We start from the raw sequence: 17,790 nt of genomic DNA, 5'->3' as shown, positions 1-17,790 counted from the left end.
AAATCGAACCATATGTTTTTGTTCGTTTCGGTCACGAAAGTGCACCAAAAACCAAACTGAACTTTTATACTATGTATAAAACTCATACAATATCAATACATATATTTAATATTATATATATTATATGATTTAAAATGGAGGATATGATTGTATTACAATCAGGTCTGAATGACGATCATCTTTTCCCAGTTTATGTCCTAATTGGTATCCTAAATTAATTAAATGTATCATTTAATTAAATAAAAAAATCATAAATAAAAAATTATATTACTTAGTATAATTTAATTAGATGGAGACAAGAAGAGATATAATTTTTCGGACAAGTGATTTGAGTTCGAGTCCTCTTCACGCGTCTGAACTTCCTGGTAACGGTAGGTAGTCTTGTTCTTTTCTTTGTCCTTTCAATAAAAAACAACACTTTTCATCTGTAACAATCAGTGATACAAAATATGGTAGCTTGATTCATAGTTGAAAGTTTAAACAAACTCACTTACCATTTCTGCGTTTTCCAATTTCCTTTCTTAAATTCTTACCCAAAATGTTTTCCCAACAACCCTCCTTTTCCGCTCCTATAAGTTACCATTTTATACAGACAGAAAGTGTGTGTCAAAACATAGATCCATACAAAGATAAAGGTCACATTTTTATACATAAAACAGTGAAATCCAAGGTGGGGTTTGCTTTGTTGGGTTCAATTTTCAAAAGGGTTAAGTGGGTTGTGTTCAGTTTTCAAGAAGAATGGCTTACTCACAAATCGATTCGGATGGAGGAATTGACTACATGTTCAAGATTGTCTTGATGGGGGATTCTGGGGTTGGTAAGTCTCAGCTTTTGCATCGGTTTGTAAAAAATGAATTCAACTTGAAATCCAAATCCACAATTGGGGTTGAGTTTCTCACCAAGACTGTTGTCATGGATCACAAAGTTGTCAAGGCTCAGATTTGGGACACTGCTGGTCAAGAAAGGTCCAATTTTGCTCTTATCCCATATTATTATTAATTTAAATGCTTTAATTGTTCTGAATTTTTGTTTGAATTACTTTTCATTGGATGTGCTTTTGTGTTACAACAACCGGATTCTGTTTTTGTTGAGCTAAAGTTATACTTGCTATGGATATGAATTGAGAATGTAGATAGATTATAGTGAAGTTAAGATTTGATTTTTATAAGAAACAAAACTCACATTTCAATTGTGTGTTTCATTTCACATTTGATGCCCCTAGAATCACTTTTGAAGATGTAAACATGGTTTGATTCGTGCCAACATGTTTGACAGTTTTTTAGAATCATGCTTGGAATGTTCACAATCACGTTTGCAAGAAGTGAGATAATGTAGCATTTGTGTTTTCTTGCAAAACTTGATTTCTAGAATAGCATTCAAACATGAATTACTTTAGTTACTTAATCATAATCGAAATCAATTTTACAAAATCAAATTCGTTCATAATCATGTTTTACAAATACTCACCCTGACACAAGTACCAGTTTATTGACAGTTACACCAGTCTGTTTATGTCTAAAAAGTAAAGAAGAAAAGGAACAGCTATAGATGCTAGAGAAGACAAAACAAAGTAGCAGTAACGAGAGAGAGAGAAAGGAGAAAGCAGCAGTTATGTGAGATAAAAAGCAGCAATTTTTCTGGTTGAGCATTTTTTAAAAAAATATTGCGTGGCGGTAACAATAAAAGAAAGAAAAATAGAACAAAAAGGGAATGTTTAATAGCACGGCATGTGCTCATTATTATATGTTAGAAGTTGATGACTTCTTAGTTGTCATTTTTCACCCCACACACGAAATAATAGGGCGACTATATGGTTATTTTTAATTAGTTTGTCAATTGACATATTGATGATACTGTGTTTTAATTGCTTACTTATGTATGGATGTTACTGATTCTGTTCCAAAAAGTGTCCTCGAAATGCATCTCAATTCCATTTTCCTGCGATAACGTTGACATTCATCACAGGTACCAAGCCATTACAACTGCATATTACAGAGGTGCAATTGGCGCTTTAGTAGCGTATGACATAACCAGGCGCGAATCCTTTGATCATGTTGAAAAGTGGCTGGAGGAGCTTAAGATTCATGCTGATAAAAACATAGCTATCATGCTTGTTGGCAACAAGTCGGACCTGAGTTCTACTCGCGAAGTGCCTACTGAGGTTGCTGAAGAATTTGCCCGGCAGCAAGATCTCTTCTTCACTGAGACGTCAGCACTTGACTCTACCAATGTGGAGTCAGCTTTCCACGGTCTCCTCTGTCAAGTATATGAAAATGTCATTAAGAAGCACATCACAGCAGATGGACATGAACCAAATTGGGATAAAGTAAACCTTGAACTTGAAGGAATAAAAATCAAGGTCCAATCTGAAGAACATGAATACCAGAAAGATAAAAAGAAATTCGAATGTTGTACTGTTATTTAGTATTTCTTTGCAACTACTTTATTTTGGGTAAAGGCAATCTTCCTTCCTCCTTGAGCTATATTGGATTTTGTATATCTACTATGCCTCTAACTATGTCTAATTTTCTTTATATTGTACTTTACCTCTCAGGAAACAGTCGTAAGGCATAGTTTTTTGTTCGAAGTTTCTTTTTTTTTCTGCGACTGCCGTTGATATGGAATCAGCTACCAACTGAAGAATGATATGATGAGGTTCAGTGGTCTTATCAATGTAAAGGGAAGTGACTCATTTGTATTGACTATTACTCAAAGCAGCGTCTGGAAAAACTAGGGCATTATTCTTTCGGTTTTACAGAATAGGAAAACATTATTGCTTAATCATGTGTGCACATGATTTGAATGCTAGATAAACAATTCATTTTACAATTAAAGAAGTGGGTTGATGAATGACTGTCCCTTCTGGTATTAAATTAAGTTTAATCATTTGTGGAAACTTTTCAGTTATTATATTTAACTCGATGCATTCACGCTACCGTGTCTAAGTATGAGCCAACCTAATTGCTACCTTTCAGAAGTTTAATTTATCCACTAACGTCCTAGTCGCAGCATCGACCATCCGAATCTTCTACCCTCCAACCAATGAGATGCAAACTGGTGGAGGGGATGCAGTCATGCAGAAGATGCTGCTGCTAATGAGTTAGTGTCTTTGTGGCACACACAAAGGTGATCTTCTAGATCAATACTGAATTTGAGACATATTTATGTTCCTATGTAGTACATCATTGGGATTTGCATTCCCGTGGAATTAATATATGTTGGGAACAAGCAATATAGAGTAGTAAAGAGAAAAGGAAAAGAAGCAACACACATTTGTTAACGAGATTTGGCTAATTGTGCTTGTAGCATTGAATGACTACTAACATGTTCTCTCATAATTTCCATCATAGCCATTTGTTCCATATTCAATGATTGGAAATTTGGAGTTTATCTCTTATATATGTCAATATAAATACTTCTCTTGTATGTAAATTGTCTAAGTTGCGGGTGCAGTAAAACAATATCCTGGCTTGTTGAATGCCGTACATGCACTCTTACAACCAACAATGTGACCTTTGTTCCTCAACTCCAATCCATTGTGGTAGTTTCTGTTCAAATCTGAACCGCCTTACATTGCCGGGATCCTCCAGAGGGGAAGATTGACACAGCCATTTTGTAACAGTCAACAAGGCTAACATCATAAAAATCTTGCTGTCTGCTGTAAACTCGGCTAGTGAAGCCAGTGGTGTACCACCATCTCCGCCAATTTGAGCTTGCCTTGTGGCATCCATGTCGCCCTAGAAGTGGCCGGACCACCCTGTTGGTGCAGTGATGTTTATCTGCTGGCCAGGTTTTAGCTGAACTCCACCATCCATGAGTTGAGGCTTTCCTGCTCCTGTTAGGATCCCAGGCCATATTGTGTTCCTAGACCTATTTTGCACAGTAAAATTTGTTGCCTCCACTCCTGAAAATGAGGTACATTATCACAAATCTCCGGTAAATATAAAATACACACACCAAATATGGTGGTATTGGTAAATGAGATAGTTACCTATTGAGAAGAGCATGACAATAAGGGAAAGCTGCTCAATTGCCATGAAATATTATAATAAGTGGTAAAAATAAATTTTCAAGGTCTAAATTTTTATACTTTTTAAATTAAATAATTTAAAAACTTTTTCTTCTCACATTTTAATACTGGAGAGGAGTTGAATCCCAATCACAAATGTTCAGAATTGTATGAAACCACTATTTGAAATATTATGTGGAAGTTTAAGTATAGTTAATGAGTGATTAATAATGAATTACTATCTATATTACTATTTATCTATCCTATTTAAAAAAAAAACATTTCTTAATAAATACAAGAGTAAATTACACTGACACCCCCTGAGTTTTAGTGAAATTACGTAAATTACCTAGACCTTTTTAAAACCTACACAAACCCCCCTAATTATATATATATATATATATATATATATATATACATTACACTGAATACGATCTGTAAGATAGATAAGTGTAATTTCTTAAATATAAAATGGCGACAGGTGTAATTAAGTGAAACAAAATACGATATATTGTGAAGATAAGTCCAAATAGTATAAATGTCGATGTTTATTCTTTATTTTGGTTAGTTAGAGTAATTTAAACATTTCCTTAGACTTATTGACGTAGTTTGTAACGAATAAAAAATAATGAAATATACATAAGTTTATACTATTTGAACTTGTCTCCACACTATAACATATTTTGTTTTGACTTAATTATACTCGTTATTATTTTTGTTTAAGAAATTACACTTATATCTCTTACAAGGGTAGTCAGTGTAATATATATGTATAAATAGAGGTGATTTATGTAGGTTTTAAAAAGGTCTAGGTGATTTGTGTAATTTCTCTAAAACTCAGGGGGTGTCAGTGTAATTCACTCTAAATATAATGACTGTATTGATTTATATGATATTTTCTCCTTTCAAATATATCATTTTTCTCCGTTATTATTGGTTATTTATCATTAATATAAATCAATAAAATATTAAATAATACTAAATATGAAAAATAGGGATTAATTTTAATACATTCTAGTTGTTATACAAGACATACAAATTTATTTTTTATCCAAAAGAAACAAATTATTAATTTCTCAAAATGCATAGATAAATTTCAAGAGATATAAATATAAAAACTTTTTCTTCAAAATAAACCATGAATTTATGAATTTTAAGTTTCTCAAAATGGATAGATAAATATCAACGAGGCAAAACTAATAAATTAATCAATTAATGCCCTCACAATGCATGATCAACTTCTCCCGCCATCAACAATTCGATCAGTGTGAGAGAAATGGACGTACCAGTCATAGATCTCTCCCCTTATCTCGCCATTTCCGGCGCCGACCAAAAACTCAGTCCCCAACTCACCGTACTTTGAGCCGATCTTAGCCGCAATCTTAGGGACACCGGAGCACTTCTGGTGAAGGATCTACGATGCTCCGTTGAAGACAACGATCGCTTCATTGACATGATGGAGAAGTACTTTTCCAGTCCCCATGAATTCAAAGTCCTCCAAGAGAGACCCCATTTGCATTATCAGGTAATTGGGTCTCTTTCTTTTTCTATAAAGTTTTATTTTTTCATGTTTTCTATCTCATTTCCACTTGTTTATGTTGTTGGGGTTTTTCTCTTGTTTAAGAAATTGGCCACATTGTTTTTCTCCTTTCAATTTTGGTTTTTTGGTTGTTCTATATATATTATGTGATGATCAGGGTAAGTCATTTACTTGGCAAATTTACTCTATTGGTGCACCTTGACTGAAATATTACAGTTTGGTGCACCTTTTACAAATATTACAGGGCAAATTTACTCTATTGGTGCACCTTTGACTTAAATATTACATAAGTGTTGGTGCACCTTTTACAAATATTACTAAAGTAGTGTATTTTTTAAAAACTCGGTAATGATATTGCTGAGTTTCTTATTTTTTTCCTCTAAACATCACAAGACTCGACATCCATGTTGTAGAGTTTTTAAAATATACATGTTTTATTAATCTCGGCAACCATAATGGAGTTTTACACTTTTTTCCACTTAAAAGTCGGCAATGAGAGTGGGGGTTTACTTTTTTTTACATATTTTATTATACTCGGCAATCATAATGGAGTTTTTTTCTTTACCTAGGGCAAACTCGGCACATTGGATGAAGTTTTTAATATATTTACTTTGTGCATAGGTAAAGAAAAAAAAAACTCCATTATCATTGCCGAGTATAAAAAATATGTAAAAAAAAGTAAACATCCACTCTCATTGTCGACTTTTGAGTGAAAAAAAGTGTAAAACTTCATTATGGTTGCCGAGATTAATAAAACATGTATATTTTAAAAACTCTACAACATGGTTGCCGAGTCTTGTGATGTTTAGAGAAAACAAATAAGAAACTCAGCAATATCATTACCGAGTTTTTAAAAAATACACTACTTTAGTAATATTTGTAAAAGGTACACCAAGACTGTAATATTTCAGCCAAGGTGCACCAATAGAGTAAATTTGCTCATTTACTTATGTGTAATTTATTTATTTTTGTCAGAATTTTTAGTCCTACAATGTTTATTGTGGGGTTTCTCAAAATTGTGTTGGGTTGAGTTTTTTGTTGTTGCTGGTTCATGGATTCTTCCATCATGAAGTTGTTCATTCAGTGGTTACTAGTAGGGCTTTCATTCACTACTATAATATGTGTAAAACATAAATTTGGTCCTTCAATAAGGGCATTTCCCATTTTTATAGTAACTTCTGTATCAAGCACTATGCTGAGTTCCTGATCATTTACTTTAAGGTTATTATTTTAATGTATTTATATAATTGTTTTTTTTGTTTGTTTGTTTGAGGGTGTGATATGGTGGTTTTGATGGCTAAGAGAATGCTTAAGACATGATTATAGTAAATGGTGCTTCAAATGGATAATATAGGTTGGGGTTACACCAGAAAAAGTAGAAGTTCGAAGAAGCTTGATTGATGAAGAAATGCAAGAGAAACTAAAAGCAATGCCTAAAGAGTACCAGCCTCATACTCCTATTGGACCTGACCTCAAATGGAGATACTTTTGGAGAATTGGTCCTCGCCCATCAAACACTCGCTTTCAGGTCTCTTGTTTCTCATTTAGTTTCTTGAAGATGTAGGTGTATATTGTATTGTTTGTTCCTAATGTTATTTCAGCTGTGCAGGAACTCAATGCAGAGCCAGTCATACCTAACGGTTTCCCTGAATGGAAAGAAACCATGGATTCCTGGGGATATAAAATGATATCAGCAATTCAAGTTAGTCATTGAAGTGTCTTTTCATACTATTTCCAATGTGTGTGATCTATTTCCATGGTAGTGTTTTACTGCGACAAAGCTGCAATCATATTTTGTTCTTTATGCTCTATTTATACTTACTAACTATCATGCATGTGATACTTGATTTACTTTCTTTAGTTGTTTGTTATTTTATCCTGTTTAAAATTAGACTTGTGTGCAACAAGGCTGAAACCCATGCCTTTTTTTATTATACCTTCAAAAGTAGTAGGATGCTTTACTTGTGGGAATGAATATAATGCAGAAACCTATTTTCTGAAGAAAAGCATAATTTCTCTAATAAATCTGGCTTACTCTGACAAGATTCAAAATTAACTTTCCTTTTTCTTTTCTAGTTATGTTGGGCCTCACCAGACCCCACCATTGGTGGGAGCCTCATGTAAGGGGCCACCATGGGACCATTTCTGTTACTTTAATAAAGGACATAGTATACTTCAATTTGAAACTCAATTTATCAATGATATAGCCACCAAATAGGCTATATATCTGAGCCTTCTAACAATATAATTTATATTTATGCATTTCCAGAAAGAAAGAACAATTTCACTATAGTGAATGTATGGATTTGCTTAATTTCACTTAGTTTCTTCTATAACTTTTTTTTACTTGGCTATCTACAATATTCAAATTTGCATATTATGTTTAAATATCGGATTTGGTTGGTTTCTGCTCGCTCTTTACTGGGTTATGGTCGGGTTTGGGGTCCAAGGATCCAGCCAAAACAGGTAAGGTTCAGGTCAAACCAAACCCGTTTCAAGCCTTTGAACACCCCAAAATCTAAGCAAAATTAATGAGCTCATTTTCTAGAATGTCTGTTAGGTAGTAATATTATGTACTTGTCATCGACCTTAATGTAATAACTAGTGATTTCTAGTGATTGTATGGTGTATTTATTGTCTTTTTCTGTCATGTACTAGGCCCCACATCTGTTAGCCCCAACAGGCAGTGACCTTCAAAAATATGGTCAGGAGAGAACTGTTCTTGCAGGATATCAATATGACCTTAACTTCCTAACAATTCATGGTAGAAGTAGATTTCCTGGTTTAAACATCTGGTTAAGAAATGGACAAAAAGTTGAAGTAAAAGTTATAGTAGGATGTCTTCTTATTCAAACAGGAAAACAGGTAATCTGAAGCACCTTAATTTCCGGGTGTTTCATCTGTAAGAATTATGTTCTAATTGCAAATTGAGACATTTTACTTTATTCCTTTTTCCCTCATATCCGTCTTTCCGATCAAAACGACTTCATTTTTCTTATGCTCGTATGCCCTTTTAAACTGTTATGCAATGTTACTTATCTCTAGTAGGTAATAGGTATTTCAGCGTTTCATCAACATTAGATACCATATCTCAATTTTATATCTGATGCAGGCTCTGATTTCATTCTCATTTCCTTTGAGGTTACAAGTCTCTAATTAATTTGAAGCCCTCTATGATAAATGTGATTAATCTTAACAGCTGCATGTCCATGTGTGCACTTAGTTTTTTTCTTGTTTCAAAATGCAGATAGAGTGGGTAACTGGAGGGGACTGCATAGCTGGCATGTATGAGGTGGTTGGCACAAATAGGACAGCCGATGCGATCAGACTTGCAAAAGAGCAAAAACGTAGCTTATGGCGAGTCTCTTCAACAGTGAGCGAAGACAAAGTTATTATTATTATTTTGTGCTAGTAAAGAAGAGCATAATAAAATTGACTTTTATCTTGGTTATATTAACTGGTAATATTTGTCTGTGACATGTAGTTATTTGCACACATAGCATCAGATGCAGTTCTGAAGCCATTGGGACAGTTTGTAGAATCGCCACTGGCAAGCAAATATCTGCCTATCTGTGCAGGAGAGTATGTTGAACAAGAGCTTGCAGTAATCAATCTTAAAGGAAAGAAATGAGAACATTCATGATTCACAATTGTGATAAAAAGACCATACATTATTACTCTTTCACTGGGTCACAACTTTTCAAGGAATAGTGAAATTCGTGGTTCATTTTTCTGTCCAAGAAAATGAACAATTTTAGTTTTCAATTGAACTCTAATTCATTTCAAATAATACAAAATTCCTTTACGTATTTTACGGCTACATCCTTTTGTTTTCATGCTAAGTGCGACAGCCAATGTGTTTTTCTTTCTTTGGAATACCAATTGGACCTAGTTGTTATTTGGAATGTTGAAGAAAAGTGTATGTATACCGTTAGTGTATACCATACTACATAGTACCTATACAAATGGGAGAAGTCATGTCATATGAATATTATCACTGTAATTATGTAGCACCAATTGCATTGATGGTGATTTTTCTTAGGGTCTGTTTGAGAGTTTGGTTTTGGAGGGGAAGGCAAGGAAAGAGAAGACTTGAGAGCATCTCACACGTATATTTCATGGTTTCCAAGCCTTCTCTGATAGGAGAAACCCCAATTATCCATGTTTACAGCCGCACAAGGAAGACATCAGGACCACCTACCACCACAAAGGGTGGTGCGACATCCACTGGTGGTCTTGGGCAGTCGTCCAGCTAAACAGAGGAGGCACAAGTTACAGGCAACTAGGAGCAGTTAATCCTGCAGGCAGTTATTAACTAGTAGTTTTAGGAGTTTATATCAGTTATGTGTAATTAAAAACTGCATAATAGTAGTTATTAAATAAGGGGATGCATTTGTTGATGAGATTATTGAAAAATCTGGTGTATTAGTGAATTGGGAGGAGCGGACTCTCGAAAACTTGATCTTGTAATATATCCAAGGGAGAATTTTTATCTCCTTCTGCATCTATAATAATTCTATTTTCTTCTATACTTATCATTTTGGTATCAGAGCACCATCCTGGTGCTGTGGTATTATGCACTTCAATTATGAAAAGAGTAGAACTAACACTAGAGAAGATCCGATGGAGAAAATATTGGAGATATTGACGATTGATCGTGAAGAAGTCAGATGTTCATGCGAGGAAGATCATCATCAATTTGAACTACGCTGTCAGCGCTTAGAGAATATGGTGGAGACCATTATGCATCGCGATGAAGAGGGTTTTTCAGAAGGGGAATCATGAAGGAGAATGCCCATTCTAGCGCATTAATCATGAAGAGGAAGCCACAAATGATAACAACTTTGAACGGTGGAGAAAGTTAGAAATTCCTATCTGTGATGGAGATACTGATGCTTATAGTTGGGTGAATAAATTGGAGAAATTCTTCCGAATATGAGGAATCCTAGAAGGCGAGAAACTACAAGCAGTTATGGTGGCATTGGATGGCAAAGCCTTATCTTGGTTCCAATGGTGGGAAGCCTGCAATCCTAATACATGCCGGAAGGCTTTTAAAATTGCCCTTCTCGAACAATTTCAATCTTCAAGCCCTCTAAGTCCCTTTGCTACCTTGTTAGCACTTAAACAAGAAAGTACCGTGGAATAATTTGTCGAGCAGTTTGAGAAGTTCGTTGGCATGTTAAAAGGTGTAGATGAAGAACATTTAATGGACATATTTGTGAATGGGTTGAAAGAAGACATTGATGCTGAAATCAAATTGTACGAATCGCTTACTTTGTCAATCATGGTTAATTTTTTTTGATGATCGAGCAGAAGAATCAAGCAATTGGAAGGTTCATCCGATTCAAATTCAGTTGCAAAAATTAGCAACTCTTACAAAACTCCCACATTTTACAGAATCAGAATTACAGGAGAAGATCAAGAAAAAGGAGTGTTTCCATTGTGATGAGAAGTTTGGGCCTAATCATGTATGCAAAAATAGACAATTTCGAGTTATGTTGTTGGAAGAGGAAGGCGCCACTAAGGAAGACGGTGAAGAGGAACTCCAACCAGAAAATATACCACAATTGTCCATAAACAACATTGTTGGCTTTACTTCATGTCGATCCTTGAAAGTTTGGGGACCATTGGAGATAAGGTAGTGGTGTTGTTTGATTGTGGGGCAAATCATAATTTCATTTCTAAGGAATTGGTGGGAAAGTTGCAGGTAAAGGTGGAGGAGACACCATTCTATATGGTGGAAGTATGGGATGGCCACAAGGTAAGATGCAAATGTGTTTGCAATGATGTTTCTCTAATGATACAAGAAGTGTCTATAAAACAACAAGTTTTATTATTTGGCCTTGGAAGAGTGGACGTTGTTTTGGGTATGGAGTGGTTGGCAAGCCTTGGTGACATCAGAGTCAATTTTGAACAATTGACTTTGATGATTACTGTAAATGGAAAGAAGTTGTTGCTGCAAGGAGAACCTGAATTAATAAAGAGGGTTGCTTCGTTGAACTCATTATTGAAGGCACCACAAGATGGTGAAGGGTTCCTCATTGATTATCGACTCATCAAAGTGGATACAAATTGGAGGGGATCTGTTCTAGAAGAGTTGAATGTTGTGCTACACCATTTCCCTTCACTTTTCGAACCACCAGAAGGAATACTTCCCCATCGTCGACAAGATCATGCTATTCCTCTTAAGGAGGGAGCACAAATTCCAAACCTTAGGCCGATATCCTCACTACCATAAAAATGAAATCGAAAAGTTGATTGCTAAAATGTTGGAGGCAGGAATTATCAGACCTTATACAAGTCCATATTCCAGCCCTATCATTTTGGTCAGAAAGATGGCAGTTGGAGGTTTTGTGTTGATTACAGAGATTGAACAAAATCATTATTCTTGACAAATTTCCTATTCTAGTTATTGAAGAATTATTGGATGAGATAGGGGGAGTAAGAGTATTTTTGAAACTAAATTTAAGATCAGGATACCACTCGATCAGAGTGAAAGAAGATGACATTGAAAAGACTGCTTTCAAAACACATGAGGGCCACTACAAATTTCTAGTACTTCCTTTTGGCCTTACAAATGCACCATCTTCTTTTCAATCATTAATGAATGAAGTATTGAGGCTTATTCTCCGCAAATATGTGTTGGTCTTCTTTGATAATATTTTGATATATAGCATATCCATGCAAGAACATATGCAACATTTGCACTTTGTTTTAACCTGATTGCAACAATATGATTTCAAGGTCAATGGCAAGAAATGCACTTTTAGGCAAGAAAATTTGGAATATTTGGGTCATATTATTTTTGCAGGAGAAGTCTCGGCTGATCCAAAGAAATTGGAGGCTATGTGGTTTTGGCCAATTCCCAAGGATATTAAAAGTCTAAGGGAATTTCTAGGACTTACAGGAGATTTGTGCATGATTATGGTAAGATTGCAAGACCTTTAACCAATCTATTAAAGAAAGATGGGTTTCATTGGAGTCCAGATACTCAATCCGCTTTTGATCAATTGAAGCATGCCATGACTACTCTTCCGATGTTGGTTGTACCTGATTTTTCAAAACCTTTCATTTTAGAAACTGGCGCTTTAGGCACATGTTTAGGTGTTGTTTTACTGTAGGAAGGACACCATTTGGCTTTTTGGAGTACAACATTATCTGACAAAAATCAGTATATGACTGCGAATTGATGGCAATTGTGAAGGTTGTTCAAAAATGGAGACATTATTTGCTGGGCCATCACTTTATTATCAGAAATGATCAGAGAAGTTTGAAGTTCTTGGCGGTTCAACAATTATTGGGAGAAGAACAATTTAATTGGATTTCTAAATTGGTGGAATATGACTTTGAGATTCAATACAAGCCTGGTAAGGATGATTTGGTTGCTGATGCCTTATCCCGGAGAAGTTCTTTTGGTGCCATTTCTATCCTACAAATTCATGATTTTAAAGAATGGACTGAAGACGTCAAGAAAGATGATAAATTGCAGAAAATTATCCAGGATTTGATTGTTGATCCTACTTCCCATTCTGGTTATGATTTGAAAGACCAGAAGTTGTTCTTTAAAGGGAGATTGGTGTTATCCAAAACATCCTCTCGTATACCCATCATTCTAAGGGAATTTCATTCTTCTTTGATCGGAGGACATTCAAGGGTATTTAGAACATACAAACGGGTGGCTAATCTGGTATATTGGGAAGGCATGAAATCTGGCATCAAGAATTATCTTGTTGCTTGTGATGTTTACCAAAGAAACAAAAGTGATACTCTGTCTCCTGCAGGGTTATTGCAGCCTTTACCTGTCCCCACTACAGTTTGGACAGATATCTCTATGGATTTTGTGACTGGTTTACCCAAATTCATGGGAAAGGACACCGTTTTGGTTGTGGTTGATCGTCTCACCAAATATGCTCACTTTATGGCTTTGGGACATCCTTATACTACTACTGAAGTTGCTGCTATTTTTCTCTAGGAAATTGTGAGACTTCATGGATTCCCTTCCTCAATTGTTTTTGATAGGGATCCCATTTTCTTGAGCAATTTTTGGAAAGCCCTTTTCAAACCTACCAGGACACAATTGAAATTCAATCCTGCCTACCATCTTCAAACTGATGGCCAAACAGAAGTTGTCAACTGTTGCTTGGAGGTGTACTTAAGCTGTCTAACAGGTTCAAAACCCAAGAAATGGGCGTCTTGTCTTCTGTGGGCTGAATTCTGGTTCAATACTAATTATAATGCTTCAAGCAAGATGTCTCCCTTTAAAGCCTTATATGGACATGATCTGTAACACCGTGAATTTTCTGTGTATGTTTTATTAATTATTTATTTTATCAATGATTAATTTTAAAAATTAATCGGTATGGATTTAGGCTAAACCATAGTTGAGTGATAGTCTTTTTTTGTGATTTTCTATTTTGTGGTAAATGTTCGTAATTTTTTGTGACGAAAGGTTTTTGAACTACTGTTGGACCCAAATTCGCCCGAATTCAGTCCAATAACGTGTTTTTGAGTTATGTAACTCAGAATCGAATTCTGATTGCGCCATTAACTTCGAAATATTATTTCGAGTCAAGCTAGACATCAAGTTCGTCCAGAATGCATTTCTAAGTATTTTTCACTCTGAATTCCGTGTTTTAAAGTTCTAATCGTAAACCAAAATCGGGTGATTTTTAATATCCGACCGATTATTAGCCGTAAATACTCGGGCATGGTTTAATCGAGAATGTTTCTCCGAAAAGTTGACCTCACTTTCATGTAAGAGGCTTGCTTGTTAAACAAACAAAAATACATATCCTCTTACACAAAATCCCTAAATCACTCATCTCTCTCTTACACAATTAACTTTTTGGAAGAAATCTGTGATCTTTACCCACTTCAAAATCTGATTTCTTTTCCTTAAAAGAGACAATCCTAGCTTAGGAGAAACCCTTGACATTTTCAAACTCTTTCTTCACTTTGCATTTTTTAAGAACTCTCAAGGTAGTTCTTCATGGTTCTTCATTTTATTCATCTCCTAAGATCTAACCATCAGATGTTTATGAAATTTTAGTATGATGTTTATATGTATGTTATGAACATTTTCAACCGTTGAAGTGTTCTAATAATCTTCTTAACTCTCTTTATGTTTAAAACTCCAAATAGATATTTTCTTGAACTTAGAAAGTTATTTTGAAACCATGAACTCTTTGTGTTCATGGGGCTGTTTTTAATGTTTAGAAAGTTTGTATATTTTCTGGGCGAGGGCTAGACAGCCTGTTGGGCCTGTTCTAGGCGTTTTTGGCGCCTGGGTGACCGTACCTTGCCCAAGCGAGGACCATACAGGTATTTTGACCAATTTTTGATGTATTTGTAGCTTGAGCGACAGTCCCTCGCTTGGGCGAGAATCAGGAAGAGAATTGAGTATGTTTTGATGAGTTTGTTGCTTGAGCGTCAATCTCTTGCTTGAGTGAGAGATATGCAATATTTTTGACTGTTTCTGATTGTTTGATTGCTTAGGCAATAACTCTAGCTTGGGTCTAAAGTGTGTTTACACTTGGGAAAGACCGTGACTCTGATGATTGAGTTCGGTGCCCAAAATCGACAAATTATACAAGTACCTTTGTTCTTGCGCCTATTTAGGGTAAGGTTTCCGACTGTGATGTCGTTATTAGGGCCATGCCCAAAAAGGATTACATGATACCATGCAACAAGGTCGTCTAACCGTAAGAGGCTTGGCCATGTGGTCGTCTAGGATATTCAGCGATGGTTCGTAGTGATAGGGATGTTATTCCTCTATTACATGATGACGTAAGATCGGGTCACACATGAAGCATTCTTTGGGGAGATGTCTTAGGTTGGGCCAATCATATAAAATAATGATTAAAAGATTTAATCGGCTAACCTCGATTAGTGTGTATACTCTATTGATAATTAAGTAGCGGAGATGAAATTTACGGGAGACGAACGAGCCCTGAGATGTTGAAATGGACAGTGTATACTCTATTGATAATTAATTAACCTCGATTAGTGTGTATACTCTAGGTGAGACGAGTCCCTTGTATTCATGGATGAGGTATTCTGTTGGATCGAAGAGTTCTCACAATGCAAACTAGACGATCTCTAACAACCCCTCTTAACAATCAGGATCGATGAGAGGATGCCCATAAAGTGTTTGATACGACATCGTCCTGAAATGGACAGTTCTTTGGAACAGATCGATCATATATCCTTGCGAGGAATAGTTTGGTGCGTTCAAATCGGCTTGTTATGGGACCTGTACTCTCGATTATTTCCGATTAGTTTATTGTGAGGATATTGGTGTAAGGATTGATGAAATAAACATAGCATTCATACATTGAGCTCGTGGATATTAATCCCCATGGTTTGAGTTATAACATCATTCATCATTTGCATCTATATATGTGATATATATATTGTGTATGTTATGCGTATCTGTCTAGATGTAATATTCTGTGTAATTCCACATCGTCAATGAGTAATATTCATTAGATGTCTTACTCCCTCTTCTTTCTATTTGTCTTCTATTTGCATTTTGTTCATATGGATCGTTCGGTCAGGATTCAGAGTTACTGCTTTTCGATGTCCCAATAGGGGGCATGGAGGATTGAGGGAAACTGTTATACCTACACATGCCCTTGTACCATAGAACTAGAGATGGTATGTGATGGATCTTCCATGCACTTTCCCTACCATCATGTGGAGCTGGAGGCACCTGTTGTGCCGACACCTGTTGTGCCGACACCTGTTTTGCCGTCGACTCAGTCTGTGACCCCTCAGGGACCAGATGTTGCAGGGCCTTCCAAGAGGCGATAGACTTGGAAAGACGCGATCAGTTCCCCATTATGGAGGAGAGCCACACGACGGACGATGCCAGATCTCCAGGCGGATGCAAGGATGGTGACTCCCTCGCAACATTCGTCCTTTGAGCCAGAGGAGGAGATGGCAGCGGAGGAAGATGAGCCAACAACTGAAGAGGATGACTGCGTGGAGTTGATCAACATCGAGGACTCCATTGAGGTTGTCAACCTCTCCTCCGACTCGGAGATGGAGGAGGACCCAAGCGAGTGATCCAGCACACCCACAGACGCTAGGAGCTATTTCCATTTCTATTTTACTTTTTGATTAGGGTATCTGTGTAGGGTATTTATTTTGTGAGTAGTTTTATTTGGGCGATGATTAGGATTCCGCCTTGTATTTCGTACCAACATTTTATGATATTCTAATGAAGTATGATTTGAAGCTATATTGAGTTATTTTTTGTTATCATTAGGTAATGGTTTTTGATTTTCCGCATTGTATGTTACTTAAAGTGATGTTCCGAAAATGAAACGAATATAAGGAAATAAAATTTATATGGTTTCATTATTAAAAGTTTTTTTTTACCCATTTTTGAGCAAGATTTTTGGAGTAATTTTTAGGGCGTTACATGATCCTCCTCTTCTTTTCAAGGGGTCTACAATTCCTTCAAAATTTGAGGAAGTTAATAAGCTCTCTATGGCTAGAGATGAATTATTGGCTGATTTGAGAAATAATTTACTTAAATCTCAAGATGTCATGCGTGCGTATGCCAACAAACATAGGCCGAATGTTGAATATGTTGAAGGGGATTGGGTGTATTTGAAGTTGCAACCTTATCGACGATGATCTTTGGCTAAATGAGTTAATCATAAATTAAGTCCTCGATTCTATGGACCCTTTTAGGTGTTAAGCAAAGTGGGTGTTGTTGCTTACAAATTGGATCTTCCTTCCAACAACAAAATTCACCCGGTATTTCATGTCTCTCTCCTTAAGAAAGCAATTGAAGACTCTTTTCAATCACAACCCTGACCTCCCATATTATCCGAAGAGCATGAATTGCAGGTATATCCAAATTCTATTTTGGATATCCGTGAATTTCCTCCAGACGATGTAGAAGTTCTTATCCAATGGCAACATCTTCCTCCATGTGAGAATAGTTAGGATTCTGTGGCCAGAATTCAAGAAGCTTTTCCTGAATATCACCTTGAGGACAAGGTGAATATTTTAGGGGGGAGTATTGATAGGGAGAAACCCTCAATTATCCATGTTTACAACCGCAAAAGGAAGACATCTGGACCACTTACCACCATAAAGGGTGGTGAGACAGTCACTAATGGTCTTGGGCAGCTGTGCAGCCAAACAGAGGAGGCACAAGTTGCAGGCAACTAGGAGCAATTAATGTTGTAGGCAGTTATTAACTAGTACTTTTAGGAGTTTATATCAG

General features: G+C 36.0%; 1 protein-coding gene and 1 pseudogene across 1 annotated transcript; both read left to right on the top strand.

Moving 5' to 3' along the window:
• Window positions 630–2,847, top strand: LOC109353412 (ras-related protein RABA4d-like). The gene is made up of 3 exons (XM_019595673.1): window positions 630–965; window positions 1,966–2,452; window positions 2,555–2,847. Exons 1-2 carry the CDS (start codon window positions 739–741, stop codon window positions 2,423–2,425), a joined length of 687 nt encoding a protein of 228 aa, XP_019451218.1. The 5' UTR covers window positions 630–738; the 3' UTR covers window positions 2,426–2,452; window positions 2,555–2,847.
• Window positions 5,239–9,534, top strand: LOC109353786 (annotated as a pseudogene).

The sequence above is a fragment of the Lupinus angustifolius genome, chromosome LG08 (genome assembly GCF_001865875.1).
Source record: "Lupinus angustifolius cultivar Tanjil chromosome LG08, LupAngTanjil_v1.0, whole genome shotgun sequence".
In the NCBI taxonomy this organism is placed as follows: domain Eukaryota; kingdom Viridiplantae; phylum Streptophyta; class Magnoliopsida; order Fabales; family Fabaceae; genus Lupinus; species Lupinus angustifolius.
Note: the sequence above shows the minus strand (reverse complement) of the source record. Positions and strands in the feature narration are given on the sequence as shown.

Excerpts from the sequence above, each read along its gene's own strand:
- LOC109353412 (XM_019595673.1), top strand. The coding sequence starts at position 739 with ATGGCTTACTCACAAATCGATTCGGATGGAGGAATTGACTACATGTTC. Across the intron at positions 966-1,965 it reads GACACTGCTGGTCAAGAAAG|GTACCAAGCCATTACAACTG; the intron begins GTCCAATTTTGC and ends CATTCATCACAG.